The sequence below is a fragment of the Mesoplodon densirostris genome, chromosome 10 (genome assembly GCF_025265405.1).
Source record: "Mesoplodon densirostris isolate mMesDen1 chromosome 10, mMesDen1 primary haplotype, whole genome shotgun sequence".
In the NCBI taxonomy this organism is placed as follows: domain Eukaryota; kingdom Metazoa; phylum Chordata; class Mammalia; order Artiodactyla; family Ziphiidae; genus Mesoplodon; species Mesoplodon densirostris.
This window is the reverse complement of record NC_082670.1, coordinates 98403477-98422793: the sequence shown is the minus strand read 5'-3', so window position 1 is coordinate 98422793 and position 19317 is coordinate 98403477. Positions and strand designations below refer to the sequence as shown.

Below are 19317 nucleotides of genomic sequence, written 5' to 3'. Positions count from 1 at the left end.
TCCAGGCCAGAACATCTTCCTTTCTTTAAAACAAAATTTCAGAGCGAATGCTGAAAGCAAAACAACATCCAAATTTGGTTTTGCATTTCTTTGGAATTTCTTAAAATATACAAAGTAGTTGTCTTTTTGTACCTATTTGTAGTAAGAAGTTGCTGTTCTTTTTGTTTCATGAGGATACTCTCAGGTCAAGTTCCTCAGTAGTCTGATGAAGTTAGAAGTGGGCTTCTAAGGCAAGAAGCTTCCCTTAGACTAGGATTCCCATCAAGACTAGATAGAATAAGAAGAGTTTAGGGCATCTAGGAGCATGGATGGGGAAATATTGCATCTGGATTTCTATTACCCTCTAACTGAAGTTCAGCGTTTCCTTCGGTTAGGAATAGACAACATACCACAGTAGTGGCAGCTGTGCCTATGACTTTACCACCAGTAGAAATCACAGACAATTTGTATCCCATTATTGTTGTTGCAGAGATCATAAAATATTGTTTGTATTCATCCTTACTTTAGAAATGATAATTATGAGACCTGCCACTAGATCTTATTTAATGTATTATTTATACATATCTATATTTAATGTATAGATATACATATAGTATATGTTACTATAGCACAAATTTGTTTTACTAATATTTTGATATAACTAGTTTTCTTTGTAATTGTATTGATTTTATTTTACACACTTAAACATTTCATTCTGAGAAGGAGATCCTTAAGCTTCACCATACTGCCACAGGGGTCCAGGGCACAAAAAGGGTTAAAACCCCTGCTTTGGATAAAATACTTCATTTTATTATGGCATTCATGTTTCTTTTCTTCCATTTCTCCAGCTTCATTTTATATCACATTTCCCTTGCTCACCATGCTCTAGCCCTGCTGTTCTTGTTCCTATTCCTTGCAGACTTGACACTCTTTCCCATCTTGGGGGTGCAGCCCATACTTTCCCCCGCTTGGAATTTCCTGACCCCGTTGCCTGTCCCCCTTTTGCATGGCTGGCTCCTTCTCATTCTCGAGTCATCTCAGCTTAAATATCCCTCTCAGGGAGGCTTCCTCTGCCCACCCTATCAAAAGGAGGCTTCTCTCTATACTCTCTGCTTTACAAGGTCAAGTAAAGTTGTAATTATATTCTTCCTTTCTTTGTTTGACTTGACTTTTGTTTGTGGCCCCATATGTGAGTGCTCTAAGGACAGAGACCATGCCTCTGTAATATTGACCTTATATCTCTGTCATTTAGCCCAAAGCCAGGCATCTGATAGGTGTTTGGTACATGTTGTTGAGTGAAGGAATGGTCTGGGTTCTCAGGCATGGTGATGCCACAAGGGACTACAGAAATAAGAGCTGGGGTGGAGAAAAGATGATGAGCTCTAATCAGCAAAAGAAGTTTGAGGTGCTCATAAGGCTGGAAATACAGGGATCTAGTAGGCCATTAATATCATGTGGTGAGGAGAGGAGAGGACTGGAGTTGGAGATATGAGCATCATTTGAAATGCCAGTGGTGGTTAAAATCATGGGATTTCAAGAGTTTGTCCAGCAGCAGGTCAGTGTATCTCATCGTGTGATCTCTTAGACCACCTATATTAGAATCACCAGCTTATCTGTTCACACGGGCAGGTTCCTTGGCCTCACCCCAGACCTACAGAATCAGAACCTCTGGGCTTGGGGAGCTGTGCTGTGTAGCTATAACAAGCTGGCCAGGTGATCTCAACTGCACAAAGCCTGAGGGCCACTGGTGTAGAGTAAGAAGAGCAGAGAGCCAGGGCAGAGCTCTGGGGAGCAACAGTGTCTTAGGGGCAAGAAGAAGAGCCCATGTATTTCAGGAGATGAGGAGGAGGAGTCTACAAGGAGGAAGAAAACTAGAAGAGTAGAATCACGGAGACCAAGAGACTACATTGGGTGTTTCCAGAACTGGGGTCATATGCAACAAAGAAAGGTAGATATGGACTTGAGACAGTAATGGTAAATAAAAATGATTAAAATACAGATTTCCATCTGGTGCTTGAATTGGCCACTTGAGATGTGTAAGCACAGTGGACACCTTAGTGGAGTGTGTCAGAATATCAACAAACAGTGCCATTTACTTCTTTTAGCTAGGTTCCAGGAGCAGGACAAAGGACAAAGGTTGATTACATAATCTGACATGTAAAGAATCCTGTTATTTTCCAAAGTCATTTGTAATACTTGGGGAGATGTGTTTCCATCAGCAGAAACAATCACAGTCTCAATAGCTAATCTCTTCCAGTCTGCGTTCTTATCAGCTAAATGAGCCTTAAATAAAAATGGTCTCTGTAAGTGACAGTAACCTGTTTTAACAGGAAGCCAGATGCTTTTAGGTCATTTCTGAATCATTTGGGAGGTTATAAGACAAGTTTAAGTTCATTTGGACAAGAAGAACCACTTTAGTAGTGTACAGAGAAAACGGCACATGTGAAATACGTTACTACAACCTTTTCTGGATTTTTATTTCCTTCCTTTAGGCTGAGAAGTTTGGTGACTCCTTTGTCTTTGAAGGCATGTTGAGTGAGCAAGTGAAGTCTGATATCCAACAGGCAGTAAGTAATGTTTAAACAGGCTCTCATATTTCTCTATTGCTCATTGGAAAGGGCTTGGGTGAAAAATCCAAACTACCAGCCCCCCTCCCCCCCCCAAAAAGGCCTCACCATTTTTCCTGCTATAGATTTGCCTGTAGAACAGGCCTATGGGACCAGGGCACCTTACCTTGAGGAAAATGGCACAAACCTGGGACAGTATCTGAAGTGTTGGGTCTGACATGAGCTTTTGTCTTGTGCACCTGAGTATAAGTGGAGCTCAGCTGGGCTTTAGACACTTCTGGGTTTCTTTTGCTCATAGCCATTTCTAGAATGGAGGGTTAAATGTGCATGTTTTTTACTTCTGTTCTCAAAGTCTTGGTCTCATCAGGTTCTGGTATGGAGAGAGAGCTTCCTATTTAAACATTCCTGAATTCACTTGATCAGAGTAGTAGTTATGAAAGGGGCCCTTTGCTGTGGATGTACACAGGCAATTGAACCCAGGACCTGGTCCTGACCATCCAGGGTGTACCTTCTCTCATAAAGGGGTCCAGGGAAATCATGGAGACTGGACTAGGTCTCCATAAGCCCCTGTGTGGTGAGTGGAACTTGGGATTTCTGTTGCAGACATTTTAGTAGGTTTGTGTATATTTGAGAATTTGTTTACTCACATGTCTCATGAGAAAGCCAAATATAGAAGGGAAGGAGTGTGGGTAAGCTGGGAAGCTGAGGGTTCACAAAACAAGGATGGCTGAGGACACAGAAGAAGCAGGAGGTGGGAAGAGAGGAAAGGAAACGGGGTCAGCTGACCCAAGGGAGACTGATTAAGATACAGACATTGAAGACAGGAATTCAGCACTAATCTTCCTTTGTTATACAAGTTCCCTTTCAACTCCTGCCTGAATCTCATCTTTATGTGTTGGAGTCACTATTCTCTGGTGAGCAGCAGTGCCAGAAAAATTAAACATTCCTGGCTCGGGTTTGCTTTCTCTTCAAACTCGTAGCAAAACTTGGGGTGGGGGAAAGAAGAGGTAAAAGCAGATTTGCACTCAAGTCATTTATAGGAGAATCAGGCCACTTTTATGTATGTATTTTAGAAAAATGTTTTTAAAACATGACTGAATTCCATCTGAATTTCAGAGCTTTCTTTGCTTGCTACAAGTTTATATTATAAGTCTGTTATATAACCTGACACCCCCCCCGCCCGCCTTTTTTTAAAGGGCTTTGAGGTCAGATTGGCTTAGTGTTGATGAGCCAGTGGCTCAGGATGTGGTGCCTTGTTTTACGACGGGGAGTTCAGCTCGGGGAGGGCCTTTGCACTTATTTTTGTAATTTGTGCTTTCCGATACAAGGCCTCCTGTCACTTGAGAACCGCTGAGCACATTAGGCATAAAGGCAGAGGCAGATGATTACCAGGCTCTGACGGTGGCCTCTTAAGTCCATAGTGAAGTGCGTGTGCTGGTAACTAGGATGAGGATAAGCAGCTCTTACCGGGTCGTAGTGTTGGTCTCTCGCTTAAATGCTCATAATGGAAAAGCAAACCTTTTAAGTATGTTTAGAAAGGGTGGGAACAAGTGAAATGAATCTGTTGGTGATCTGAGAGAGCTAAGTTTTTGTTCTCAGGTCTTGGCCTACCCTAATGCACCAGACCTGTTTTTAACCCAGTGTTTCCAGAAGTGTAGGATAGGAGATGGTCCACGAGGTGACTTGAAGCGAAGCAGGTGACTTCAGGTGGTACATGGCCAAACGTTTGAGAATCCTGAATCACATTGTCTCAGGGTTCTTTCAAGGCCTCATTAAGTTGAGAAGAAAGTCTCATTAGAGCGCTGGTCTGTCACTAACGCTCAGCGGCACTTGTTAATCTCCTTTTTAACACAAAATAGGCCTCAGAACCTTCCTCAGGCTTCAGTGGCTGGCTGGAATTTAATAATACGGTTTATGTTTGTGTACATTTTATTTATTTACTTTAAAAATTTTTATTGGAGTATGGTTGCCTTACAATGTTGTATTAGTTTCTGCTGTACAGCAAAGTGAATCAGCTATACGTATACGTATATTCCCTCTTTTTTGGATTTCCTTCCTATTTAGATCTCCACACAGCATTGAGTAGAGCTCCCTGTGCTATACAGTAGGTTTTCATTAGTTATCTATTTTATACATAGTAGTGTATATATGTCAATCCCAATCTCCCAATTCATCCCACCCTCCCTTTCCCCCCTTGGTGTCCATATGTTTGTTCCCTACATCCGTGTCTCTATTTCTGCTTTGCAAATAGGTTCATCTGTATGTACATTTTAAATGTGATTATTTTATAAGATTGTTTACTTTCACATAGTTGTTTTAGATGTTTACTGTCGTGTAATTATTTTAAATGTTTCATATAATTATTTAAAATAAATGTAATTATTTTAAATATCATAAATGTTCTCTTATGACAGGTAACACTAGTGATGTAACTTTTCCTTATTAGAAAAAGCCTTTTTATTGTAAAAGAAAAGTCAAATACAGAACATCATGCAAAGCAAATGTGTAGCTTTACTGTGTTATTTTTTTTTTTTTTTTGCTGTACGCGGGCCTCTCACTGCTGTGGCCTCTCCCGTTGCGGAGCACAGGCTCCGGACACACAGGCTCCGCGGCCATGGCTCGCGGGCCCAGCCGCTCCGCGGCATGTGGGATCTTCTGGGATCGGGGCACGAACCCGCGTCCCCTGCATCGGCAGGCGGACTCTCAACCACTGCGCCACCAGGGAAGCCCTACTGTGTTATTTTAAAACAAACATGATCGTAACCTTCCCTTAAGTCAAGAATTAGGATTTTGCTCCCTGCCCCAGCGATCCCATCCACGAGCCACATCCTGATCACCACCCTCTCTGTCCCTGAAGTAGCCACTGTCTTGCTTTTTTTTTTTTTTTTTTTTTGCGGTACGTGGGCCTCTCACTGTTGTGGCCTCTCCCGTTGCGGAGCACAGGCTCCGGACGCGCAGGCTCAGCGGCCATGGCCCACGGGCCCAGCCGCTCCGCGGCATATGGGATCCTCCCAGACCGGGGCACGAACCCGTATCCCCTGCATCGGCAGGCGGACTCTCAACCACTTGCGCCACCAGGGAGGCCCTGTCTTGCTTTTTAAAGTAGTTGCTTCCCTGCATTTCTTTATAGTAATATTGCCAGGTGTGCATCCCAAGACTACCAATGTTTATTCTGGTCTATTTAAAGGAAATTTGTGTCTTTTAAGACTCTTTTAATCTATGGATTTCCCTTCCATCACCCTGCGCCTGCCCAGCCCCTGGCCCTCGCCCCCCTTTTCCCCCTAACAATTTATCTGTGGAAGAATCCAGTTGTCTTAGCGGTAGGGCTTTCCCACAGTCTGAATATTGCTGCCTGCGCTGTCACAGTACAGCTCAACTGTCCTCCCTGTCCTGCAAGTTGGTAGCTGGATCGCCAGGCCTGATCAGACTCATGTTTGGACCCTATGGCAAGACCTCAGATAGTGACGTGTTCTTTCACTACGAGGCACCTAATGTCTGCTTCTCCCTCTTTTTGTGATGTTACCTGCTGTGAGTGCTCAGTGCCTAGATCCATTAATTCACTGGGAGTGGGAAGATTCTGATAATCTAATAGGTTTTTTTTTCATTTATTAATTGAGATACTTTTATAAAGAGATGGTTCCCTCATCTGCTATTTTCTTTCTTTTTTTTTTAAGTGACCAATTAGGTTTCTTTTTTAAAAAATTAAACATTTAAAGAATATTGTAAATCACATGCAGTTGTAAGAAATAATACAGAGATCCTGTGCACCTTCCCCCTGGTTTCCTTCAATGATAACATCTTGTATAACTACAGTACAGCTTTACAACCAGGAAATCGACAGTTGACTCAACCCACTTAACCTTTGTCTGGTTCTAGCAGTTTTATATGTATTCATTTGTATGTGTGTATTTAGTTGTACACAATTTAATCACAAATGTAGATTTGTATAATCACCAGATTAAAAAATTACCTTCATGAACCTATGGATTTAAAAATATTTTATGGGGCTTCCCTGGTGGCGCAGTGGTTGAGAGTCCGCCTGCCGATGCAGGGGACAGGGGTTTGTGCCCCGGTCCAGGAAGATCCCACATGCCGCGGAGCTTCTGGGCCCGTGAGCCATGGCCGCTGAGCCTGCGTGTCCGGAGCCTGTGCTCCGCAGCGGGAGAGGCCACAACAGTGAGAGGCACGCGTACCACAAAAAAAAAAAAAAAAAAAAAAAAGTGTGTGTGTGTGTATATATATATATATATATATATATATATATATATATAATGTGTTTTATTCACTTGGGATCATGATACCTTTTGAACGTCAAATTTTCCTATTTTGGGGTATTGAGTGCCTCTTTAAGTTCTTATGAGTTCTTTTTTTCTTCTCTTTTTAAAACAACTTTATTGAGATATTTATTATCCCACAGAATTCACCATTTACGTGCATACTTTATTCAGCTTTTTCTGGTGCATTTATAGAGTCGTGCAGCCGTCACCACCATCCCAGTGCAGAACATATCCACCAGCCCAAAAGGAACCATGTGCCCATTTGCAGTCCTTCCTCATTCCCACCCTGAGCCTTAGGCAACTGTCCTGAGTCCTTTTGAAGTAACCCTAGTTGTCTTTCAGTGCTTCCTTGATTTCTGTAATGACCCCCTGGCCTGGAATCAGCCATTTATTTAAGAAACACTAGCACCTTTTAGTAGAAAATAGTATTCCAGGACCCTGTCTAGGTTCTAGGTGTGCTCATTGCCTAAGGTTGGTCATTGTTTCTAGGCCTCTTCAGTGGGCAGAGCTGAGATAAAATGCTCTATGAGTTCATACCGATGTTTCTAGGTTAGGGTTTATAACTTAGCCTGTTTTTGTATTACATGTATCTCCTTCCTTCCACATCAAGAATCCTGGTTCTCAAGGACACAGGGGATGATAGAATCAGAACAAACTATAATTACTCATTTATTTTATCCCAGCTCTTATACGTGGCAGTCTCAAAATAACAAGACTAATGCTACCATCGCCAATGGAATTACTGAGACCAGGTCAGAAAAAAATAGCTTTTACATTTGCTTTGCCTGTTTCTCTCCCAGTTTTAAAATTGTTGTACTATTTCTGTATTATCAGAGCATGTGTCCATTACATAGAGTACTCACTTCCACAAGTAACTATATGTTTAATGCTTTCTATGTTCAATGTCTCTCTAGTCATTTGGATTAATGAAGCTTTTTCTCTACTAGATTCTTAAGGAAATGGTCTTGGGGACAGTATTGCCTACTTTTTGCATATTGTTGACAGTTTGTCATTGCCCGTTAGACTTTAAAGTCAATTTTGCTGGATATGAAATCTGGTTCACTTTTGTTTTTCTTGAGTATCTTATATATGTTATTTTGTTTTCTCTTGGAATAGGCATTATTGTTGAAAGTCTGATGATAGTCAAATTTTCTTTCCCTTAAAAGCTACTTGTTGTTTTTGCCTAGATACCCAAGGATTTTTTTTTCTTTTTCTTTAGTATCTAGTGATTTTACCAGAATATATCTTGGTGTTTCTTTATGGGTCAGTATTCTCAGGTATGGGGTGTGTTCTTTTAATATGTAGCTTCAAAAATTTTTTTTCTAATTTCTGGAAATTTTTCTTAAAGTTTTTGCTATTTTTTTCTGTGCCCTTACTTCTTTTTTCTTCTTTAGGAATTTTTTTTTTTTTATTTTTTTTTATTTTTGCTGCGTTGGCTCTTCGTTTCTGTGCGAGGGCTTTCTCCAGTTGTGGCAAGTGGGGGCCACTCTTCATCGCGGTGCGCGGGCCTCACTATCGCGACCTCTCCCGTTGCGGAGCACAGGGTCCAGACGCGCAGGCTCAGTAGCTGTGGCTCACGGGCCTAGCCGCTCCACGGCATGTGGGATCCTCCCAGACCAGGGCTCGAACCCGTGTCCCCTGCATTAGCAGGCAGATTCTCTGCCACTGCGCCACCAGGGAAGCCCCTAGGAATTCTTAATACATCTGTTTGTAGGATTCATTTTCAGTGTTTATCACTTTCTTTTGAATCATTTCTATCTCTTTTTTTTAAATTAAATTCTTCCTTTTCATCTTGTCTCTTAAGTATTCTTGTGTTCATTTCTGAACTGACTTTTTCTTTTGTTTTAGTTGTTTCTTGAGTTCTCTACCTCATCTGAGTTTGCTGATTCTGATTTATTTTATTCTCTCATGAATCATTTTCTTAATTCCGCTGACCTCATTTTGAAATGGCCTGTTGCAGGCTTATTTTGAGCATGACTTAACCTTTAGAAGGAGGCGTGGCCCAGGGTAGCTTCTGTAACTTCACAGAACTCTTTCTTCAGTTGTACTCATGTAGGCGTCAAAAATATGGCCTCCTGGGACTTTCCTGGTCATCCAGTGGTTAAGACTCCGTGCTTCCACCGCAGGGGGCACAAGTTCAATCCCTGGTTGGGGAACTAAGATCCCACATGCCCTGCGGCCAAAAAAAAAAAAAAAAGGCCTCCTGCTTCCTCAGATTGCCAGCATCTCTTCCCCTCCACTCCTTCTCCTTTTCTCTCTTGTCCCTTGTTTTCTGGAGTTTGATTTCATTCTCTGAGGTTTCTCCTTGGTGAGGGTCTCTTTTCTGGAAGGGAGCCCTGGCAGGTCAGTGTAAAGAATTCATAGGGCAAGACTGTTCGAAGGCCTTTATACTCTCTCACTGCGGGCCCCTTACATACACTCACCAGCAAAGTGGGCAGAATTCCTTCCCGTTTTCAATGCTTTCTCACACTGTAATTCTCTGCTTTCCAGTGATACCCATTGGCTACTTTGGGATTTTTCTCGTCACATCTCTGATGACTTGCTGTTTCTTCTGCTTTCTCCTGCCCAGCCATAGGCACCATGCAGGTTGTATGGCTATTCGCAGTTTTTCCTCACCTACTTGTATTCTGGCTTTGATGAAGGTACCCTGGCACATAGATTGGCTCTGCATGTTGTTCTTGGGTTTTTGGTGTTGTTATCCAGTGGTTATCTAGTTGCTCTGTCTTGTTTTATACGTAGATTTGGAGAGATTCAAAAACTATGCTGATGCTGCTATCCTCTTTGGTTTGTTTGTTTTTTAATGTATACAGTTTTGAGGCAAAACATTGATCTGGCTTTCAGGGTTTGCTTGTAAAGATAAACTGTGAATTTCATGGTTAAAAATAGAGTACATGTGCATGCTGGAATTTTCTTATTCGTGATTAGTATTTGGATGCTGAATTTGAAACAGGGTCTTAAAAGCTATAGATATCAAATCCTAGAAAGGATTAAGGTTGTTGTGTTGTTGATTTTGTTGGTTGAGGGTATTTTACCCTAGAAAACTTATTGTTGAAAAGGATGGTATTTAAAATATTTAATTTCTAAAAAGTATGTTTCATTTTTTTACTTGTGTCATTAACGTATCTCTTAAATCTTTGACAGAGGAATGGCTGTGGGGTGGGAGAAACAGTTCCTCTTGATGGGAGCCTGAGAAACAATGATCATCTATTGGTTTGTAATTGGTACTTTCAAAGTTATTAACAGTTTAAGGAAACAAATTCCTGAATAAATGTCCTCCATAAAGGAGGATGGGAGGCTATTTTGAGATGTTATTTTCAACTGAAAGCCAATTTCAGTGAGGATTCAGAATTACCAAGGCTGCTGCTTCTCTTTCTTCTTTTTTCGAGTAAAAAAACGGATGTCTCTTCTCCCTAAAGGACATCCTTTGGTAAATGTTTTTGTTATTACTTGTCTTAAAATATCTTTATTTTGCTTCATTACTGAAAGATATTTTCACCAACTAAAAATTTTAGGTTGGCAGTTATTTCCTGTCAGTACACCGTAGGGCTTATTTCACTGTCTTCTGGCTTTTGCTGTTGCCATTCAAAAGTCAGCCATCAGGAACATCTATTGCTCTTCCCCTGTAGGTGACTGGGCTCTGCCTGCTTTTAAAACTGTCTGTTTTTGTTATTCTAGTTTCACTGTGGTATGTCTAGGTGATGATTTCTTTCATTTTTCCTGCTTGAGTTTTATTGGGCTTCCTGGGTCTGAGGAGTGGTGTTTTTAAAACAAATCTGGATTGTTCTTTTTTTTTTTTTTTTTTTTTAGGCCATGGCATGTGGCATGAGGGATCTTAGTTCCCTGACCAGGGATCGAACCTGTGCCCCCTGCAGTGGAAGTGCAGAGTCCTAACCACTGGACCACCTGGGAATTCCCGGGATTATTCTTTTTTTGGGGGGGGGGGGAGAAAAGAATGTTGTCTTTTTTTTTTTTATACAGCAGGTTCTTATTAGTCATCAATTTTATACACATCAGTGTATACATGTCAATCTCAATCACCCAATTCATCACACCATGACCCTCACCCCCCTGCGGCTTTCCCCCCTTGTTGTCCATACGTTTGTTCTCTACGTCTCTGTCTCAATTTCTGCCCCGAAAACCAGTTCATCTGTACCATTTTTCTAGGTTCCACGTGTATGCATTAATATACGATATTTGTTTTTCTCTTTCTGACTTACTCTGTATGACAGTCTCTAGATCCATTCACGTCTCTACAAATGACCCAATTTCATTCCTTTTTATGGCTGAGTAATATTCCATTGTATATATGTACCACATCTGCTTTATCCATTCGTCTGTCGATGGGCATTTAGGTTGCTTCCATGACCTGGCTGTTGTACATAGTGCTGCAATGAACATTGGGGTGCATGTGTCTTTTTGAATTGTGGTTTTCTCTGGGTATATGCCCAGTAGTGGGATTGCTGGATCATATGGTAATTCTATTTTTAGTTTTTTAAGGAACCTCCATACTGTTCTCCATAGTGGCTGTATCAATTTACATTCCCATCAACAGTGCAAGAGGGTACCCTTTTCTCCACACCCTCTCCAGCATTTGTTGTTTGTAGATTTTCTGATGACACCCATTCTAACTGGTGTGAGGTGATACCTCATTGTAGTTTTGATTTGCATTTCTCTAATAATAAGTGATGTTGAGCAGCTTTTCATGTGCTTCTTGGCCATCTGTATGTCTTCTTTGGAGAAATGTCTATTTAGGTCTTCTGCCCATTTTTGGATTGGGTTGTTTGTTTTTTTAATATCGAGCTGAATGAGCTGTTTATATATTTTGGAGATTAATCCTTTGTCCGTTGATTCGTTTGCAAATATTTTCTCCCATTCTGAGGGTTGTCTTTTTGTCTTATTTATGGTTTCCTTTGCTGTGCAAAAGCTTTGAAGTTTCATTAGGTCCCATTTGTTTATTTTTGGTTTTATTTTCATTACTCTAGGAGGTGGGTCAAAAAAGATCTTGCTGTGATTTATGTCAGAGTGTTCTTCCTGTGTTTTCCTCTAAGTGTTTTATAGTGTCCAGTCTTACATTTAGGTCTCTAATCCACTTTGAGTTTATTTTTGTGTATGGTGTTAGGGAGTGTTCTAATTTCATTCTTTTACATGTAGCTGTCCAGTTTTCTCAGCACCACTTATTGAAGAGGCTGTCTTTTCTCCATTGTATATCCTTGCCTGCTTTGTCATAGATTAGTTGACCATAGGTGCGTAGGTTTATCTCTGCGCTTTCTATCTTGTTCCATTGATCTGTGTTTCTGTTTTTGTGCCAGTACCATATTGTCTTGATTACTGTAGCTTTGTAGTATATAGTCTGAAATCAGGGAATGTGATTCCTCCAGCTCCATTTTTTCCCCTAAAGACTGCTTTGGCTATTTGGGGTCTTTTGTGTCTCCATACAAATTTTCAGACTTTTTCTTCTGCTTCCGTAAAAAATGCCATTGGTAATTTGATAGGGATTGCATTGAATCTCGATTGCTTTGGGTAGTACAGTCATTTTCACAATATTGATTCTTCCAGTCCAAGAACATGGTATATCTCTGCATCTGTTGGTATCATCTTTAATTTCTTTCATCAGTGTCTTATAGTTTTCTTCATACAGGTTTTTTTGTCTCCCTAGGTAGCTTTATTCCTAGGTGTTTTATTCTTTTTGTTGCAGTGGTAAATGAGAGTGTTTCCTTAATTTCTCTTTCAGATATTTCATCATTAGTGTATAGGAATGCAGGAGATTTCTGTGCATTAATTTTGTATCCTTCAACTTTACCAGATTCATTGATTAGCTCTAGTAGTTTTCTGGTGGCATCTTTAGGATTCTCTGTGTATAGTATCATGTCATCTGCGAACAGTGACAGTTTTACTTCTTCTTTTCCAAAGTGTATTCCTTTTATTTCCTTTTCTTCTCTGATGGCTGTGGCTAAAACTTCCAAAACTATGTTGAATAATAGTGGCGAGAGTGGACATCCTTGTCTTGTTCCTGATCTCAGAGGAAATGGTTTCAATTTTTCACCATTGAGAATGATGTTTGCTGTGGGTTTGTCATATATGGCCTTTATTATGTTGAGGTAGGTTCCCTCTATGCCCACTTTCTGGAGAGTTTTTATCATAAATCGGTGTTGAATTTTGTCAAAAGCTTTTTCTACATCTGTTGAGATGATCATATGGTTTTTATTCTTCAATTTGTTAATATGGTGTATCACATTGATTGATTTGCGTATATTGAAGAATCCTTGCATCCCTGGGATAAATCCCACTTGATTATGGTGTATGATCCTTTTAATGTGTTGTTGGATTCTGTTTGCTAGTATTTTCTTGAGGATTTTTGCATCTATATTCATCAGTGATATTGGTCTGTAATTTTCTTTTTTTGTAGTATCTTTGTCTGGTTTTGGTATCAGGGTGATGGTGGCCTCATAGAATGAGTTAGGGAGGGTTCCTTCCTCTTCAGTATTTTGGAAGAGTTTGAGAAGGATTGGTGTTAGCTCTCCTCTGAATGTTTGATAGAATTCGCCTGTGAAGCCATCTGGTCCTGGACTTTTGTTTATTGGAAGATTTCTTATCACAGTTTCAATTTCATTACTTGTGATTGGTCTGTTCATATTTTCTATTTCTTCCTGGTTCAGTCTTGGAAGGTTATACCTTTCTAAGAATTTGTCCATTTCTTCCAGGTTGTCCATTTTATTGCTATAGAGTTGCTTGTAGTAGTCTCTTAGGATGCTTTGTATTTCCGCAGTGTCTGTTGTAACTTCTCCTTTTTCATTTCTAATTTTATTGATTTGAGTCCTCTCCCTCTTTTTCTTGATGAGTCTGGCTAATGGTTTATCAATTTTTTTTTTTTTTTTTTTGCGGAATGCGGGCCTCTCACTGTTGTGGCCTCCCCCGTTGCGGAGCACAGGCTCCGGACGCGCAGGCTCCGGACGCGCAGGCTCAGCGGCCATGGCTCACGGGCCCAGCCGCTCCGCGGCATATGGGATCCTCCCAGACCGGGGCACGAACCCGTATCCCCTGCATCGGCAGGCGGACTCTCAACCACTTGCGCCACCAGGGAGGCCCTGGTTTATCAATTTTGTTTATCTTCTCAAAGAACCAGCTTTTAGTTTTATTGATCTTTACTATTGTTTCCTTTGTTTCTATTTCATTTATTTCTGCCCTGATCTTTATGATTTCTTTCCTTCTGCTGACTTTGGGTGTTGTTTGTGCTTCTTTCTCTAGTTCCTTTAGGTGTAAGGTTAGATTATTTCTTTGAGACTTTTCTTGGTTCTTGAGGTAGGCTTGTATAGCTCTAAACTTCCCTCTTAGAACTGCTTTTGCCGAATCCCATAGGTTTTGGATTGTCGTGTTTCATTGTCATTTGTCTCTAGGTATTTTTTGATTTCCTCTTTGATTTCTTCAGTGATCTCTTGGTTATTTAGTTACATAGTGTTTAGCCTACATGTGTTTGTGTTTTTTATGTTTTCCCCCCTATAATTCATTTCTAATCTCATAGCGTTGTGGTCAGAAAAGATGCTTGATATGATTTCAATTTTCTTAAATTTACTCAGGCTTGATTTGTGACCCAAGATGTGATCTATCCTGGAGAATGTTCCGTGCGCACTTGAGAAGAAAGTGTAATCTGCTGTTTTTGGATGGAATATCCTATAAATATCAATTAAATCTATCTGGTGTATTGTGTCATTTAAAGCTTTTGTTTCCTTATTTGTTTTCATTTTGGATGATCTGTCCATTCGTGTAAGTGAGGTGTTAAAGTCCCCCACTATTATTGTGTTACTGTCGACTTCCTCTTTTAGAGCTGTTAGCCGTTGCCTTATGTATTCAGGTTCTCCTATATTGGGTGCATATATATTTATAATTGTTATGTCTTCTTCTTGGATTGACCCCCTGATCATTATGTAGTGTTCTTCCTTGTCTCTTGTAACATTCTTTATTTTAAAGTCTATTTTACCTGATATGAGTATTGCTACTCCAGCTTTCTTTTGATTTCCATTTGCATGGAATATCTTTTTCCATCCCCTCACTTGCAGTCTGAATGTGTCCCTAGGTCTGAAGTGGGTCTCTTGTAGACAGCATATATATGGGTCTTGTTTTTGTATCCATTCAGCAAGCCTGTGTCTTTTGTTTGGAGCATTTAATCCATTCACATTTAAGGTAATTATCGATATGTATGTTCCTATGACCATTTTCTTAATTGTTTTGGATTTGTTTTTGTAGGTCATTTTCTTCTCTTGTGTTTCCCACTTAGAGAAGTTCCTTTAGCATTTGTTGTAGAGCTGGTTTGGTGGTGCTGAATTCTCTTAGCTTTTGCTTGTCTGTAAAGCTTTGATTTCTCCATCGAATCTGAATGAGAACCTAGCTGGGTAGAGTAATCTTGGTTGTAGTTTCTTCCATTTCATCACTTTAAGTATATCATGCCACCCCCTTCTGGCTTGTAGAATTTATGCTGAGAAATCAGCTGTTAAGCTTATAGGAGTTCCCTTGTATTTTATTTGTCGTTTTTCCCTTGCTGCTTTCAGTAATTTTTCTTTGTCTTTAATTTTTGCCAGTTTGATTACTGTGTGTCTTGGTGTGTTTCTCCTTGGGTTTATCCTGTATGGGACTCACTGCCCTTCCTGGACTTGGGTGGCTATTTCATTTCCCATGTTAGGGAAGTTTTCAACTATAATGTCCTCAAATATTTTCTTGGGTCCTTTCTCTCTCTCTTCTCCTTCTGGGACCCCTCTAATGTGATGTTGTTGCCTTTAATGTTGTCCCAGAGGTCTCTTAACCTGTCTTCATTTCTTTTCATTCTTTTTTCTTTATTCTGTTCCACAGCACTGAATTCCACCATTCTGTCTTCCAGGTCACTTGTCCGTTCTTGTGCCTCCGTTATTCTGCTATTGCTTCCTTCTAGTGTAGTTTTCATTTCAGTTTTTGTATTGTTCATCTCTGTTTGTTCTTTAATTCTTCTAGGTCTTTATTAAACATTTCTTCCATCTTCTCGATCTTTGCCTCCATTGTTTTTCCGAGGTCCTGGATCATCTTCACTATCATTATTTTGAATTCTTTTTCTGGAAGGTTGCCTATCTCCACTTCATTTAGTTGTTTTTATGGGGTTTTATCTTGTTTCTTCATCTGGTACATAGCCTCTGCCTTTTCATGTTGTCTATCTTTCTGTAAATGTGGTTTTTGTTCCACAGCCTGCAGGATTGTTGTTCTTTTTGCTTCTGTTGTCTGTCCTCTGGTGGATCCCTGGATTATTCTTAACAGTTATGTTTTTGTTTTTGTTTTAAGTAGTTCGGTTTTAAAAGAATTTTTTAATATTTTTTAAAAAGTTTTTATATTTTGACAAAATTCAACACCCATTTATGATAAAAACCCTGCAGAAAGTAGGCATAGAGGGATCTTTCCTCAACATAATAAAGGCCATATATGACAAACCCACAGCCAACATTGTCCTCAATGGTGAGAAACTGAAACCATTTCCACTAAGATCAGGAACAAGACAAGGCTGCCCACTCTCACCACTCTTATTCAACCTAGTTTTGGAAGTTTTAGCCACAGCAATCAGAGAAGAAAAGGAAATAAAAGGAATCCAAATCGGAAAAGAAGAAGTAAAGCTGTCATTGTTTGCAGATGACATGATACTATACATAGAGAATCCTAAAGACGCTACCGAAAAACTACTAGAGCTAATCAATGAATTTGGTAAAGTAGCAGGTTACAAAATTAATGTACAGAAATCTCTGGCATTCCTGTACACTAATGATGAAAAATCTGAAAATGAAATCAAGAAAACACTCCCATTTACCATTGCAACAAAAAGAATAAAATATCTAGGAATAAACCTACCTAAGGAGACAAAAGACCTGTATGCAGAAAATTATAAGACACTGATGAAAGAAATTAAAGATGATACAAACAGATGGAGAGATATACCATGCTCCTGGATTGGAAGAATCAATATTGTGAAAATGACTCTACTACCCAAAGCAATCTACAGATTCAATGCAATCCCTATCAAACTACCACTGGCATTTTTCACAGAACTAGAACAAAAAATTTCAAAATTTGTTTGGAAAAACAAAAGACCCCGAATAGCCAAAGCAATCTTGAGAACGAAAAAAGGAGCTGGAGGAATCAGGCTCCCTGACTTCAGACTATACTACAAAGCTACAGTAATTAAGACAGTGTGGTACTGGCATAAAAACAGAAAGATAGATCAGTGGATCAGGATAGAAAGCCCAGAGATAAACCCACGCACATATGGCCAACTTATCTTTGATAAAGGAGGCAGGAATGTACAGTGGAGAAAGGACAGCCTCTTCAATAAGTGGTGCTGGGAAAACTGGACAGGGACATGTAAAAGTATGAGATTAGATCATTCCCTAACACCATACACAAAAATAAGCTCAAAATGGATTAAAGACTTAAATGTAAGGCCAGAAACTATCAAACTCTTAGAGGAAAACATAGGTAGAACACTCTATGACATAAATCACAGCAAGATCCTTTTGGACCCACCTCCTAGAGAAATGGAAATAAAAACAAAGATAAACACATGGGACCTAATGAAACTTCAAAGCTTTTGCACAGCAAAGGAAACCATAAACAAGACCAAAAGACAACCCTCAGAATGGGAGAAAATATTTGCAAATGAAGCAACTGACAAAGGATTAATCTCCAAAATTTATAAACAGCTCATGCAGCTCAATAGCAAAAAAACAAACAACCCAATCCAAAAATGGGCAGAAGACTTAAATAGGCATTTCTCCAAAGAAGATATACAGACTGCCAACAAACACATGAAAGAATGCTCAACATCATTAATCATTAGAGAAATGCAAATCAAAACTACAATGAGATATCATCTCACACCAGTCAGAATGGCCATCATCAAGAAATCTAGAAACAATAAATGCTGATGAGGGTGTGGAGAAAAGGGAACACTCTTGCACTGCTGGTGGGAATGTGAATTGGTACAGCCACTATGGAGAACAGTATGGAGTTTCCTTAAAAAACTACAAATAGAACTACCATATGATCCAGCAATCCCACTACTAGGCATATACCCTGAAAAAACCATAATTCAAAAAGAGACATGTACCAAAATGTTCATTGCAGCTCTATTCACAATAGCCCGGAGCTGGAAACAACCTAAGTGTCCATCATCGGATGAATGGATAAAGAAGATGTGGCACATATATACAATGGAATATTACTCAGCCATAAAAAGAAACGAAACTGAGCTATTTGTAATGAGGTGGATAGACCTAGAGTCTGTCATACAGAGTGAAGTAAGTCAGAAAGAGAAAGACAAATACCGTATGCTAACACATATATATGGAATATAAGAAAAAAAAATGTCATGAAGAACCTAGGGGTAAAACGGGAATAAAGACACAGACCTACTTGAGAATGGACTTGAGGATATGGGGAGGGGGAAGGGTAAGCTGTGACAAAGCGAAAGAGAGGCATGGACATATATACACTACCAAACGTAGGGTAGATAGATAGTGGGAAGCAGCCGCAGAGCACAGGGAGATCAGCTCGGTGCTTTGTGACTGCCTGGAGGGGAGGGATGGGGAGGGTGGGAGGGAGGGAGATGCATGAGGGAGGGGATGTGGGAACAGATGTATATGTATGACTGATTCACTTTGTTATAAAGCAGAAACTAATAAAAAAAAAAGGAAAAAAAAATGAACCAACAGATGAACGGAAAAAAAAAAAAGTTTTTATTTATTTATTTTTGGCTGCATTTGGTCTTTGTTGCTGCGTGCGGGCTTTCTCCAGTTGCATTGAGCGGGGGCTGCTCTTCATTTCAGTGCGTGGGCTTCTTACAGTGGTGGCTTCTCTTGTTGCGAAACACAGGCTCTAGGTGTGTGGGCTTCAGTAATTGTGGCATGCAGGCTCAGTAGTTGTGGCTTGCGGGCTCTAGAGCACAGGCTCAGTAGTTGTGGCCTGAATATAATTTTTGCTTGTAGCACTCATACATATTTTTTATAATTTAAAGGAGAAAATAATTTATGATATTTACCCAAACTATTTCTGTTGCTCTTCCTTCATTCCTGAAGTTCCATGTTTCCCTTCACCTTAGAAAACTTCTTTTAGTGTTTCTTTTAGAGCAAGTCTTATGATGATGAATTCTCTTAGTTTCTCTTCATCTGCAAATGTCTTTATTTCACCTTCATTCTTTTTTTTTTTTTTTTTTTTTTCTTTTTGCAGTATGTGGGCCTCTCACTGTTGTGGCCTCTCCCGTTGCGGAGCACAGGCTCCGGACGCGCAGGCCCAGCGGCCATGGCTCACGGGCCCAGCCGCTCCGCGGCATATGGGATCTTCCCAGACCGGGGCACGAACCCGTATCCCCTGCATCGGCAGGCGGACTCTTAACCACTGCGCCACCAGGGAGGCCCTCACCTTCATTCTTGAATGTTATTTTCACTGGATACACAGTCCTAAGTTGACAGTTCTTTGCTTTCATCATTTCA

The 19317-nt window shown here is 40.2% G+C and overlaps 1 protein-coding gene across 3 annotated transcripts in view; it reads left to right on the top strand.

The window, feature by feature from the left end:
* SUMF1 (sulfatase modifying factor 1) overlaps positions 1 to 19317 on the top strand; it is a 110567-nt gene that overhangs the window by 10190 nt on the left and 81060 nt on the right. For all 3 annotated transcript variants that reach the window (XM_060110036.1, XM_060110035.1, XM_060110034.1), the window contains one exon: positions 2472 to 2546. In XM_060110036.1, coding sequence (XP_059966019.1) covers positions 2472 to 2546 — 75 coding nt within the window. The remainder of the gene's footprint in view (positions 1 to 2471; positions 2547 to 19317) is intronic.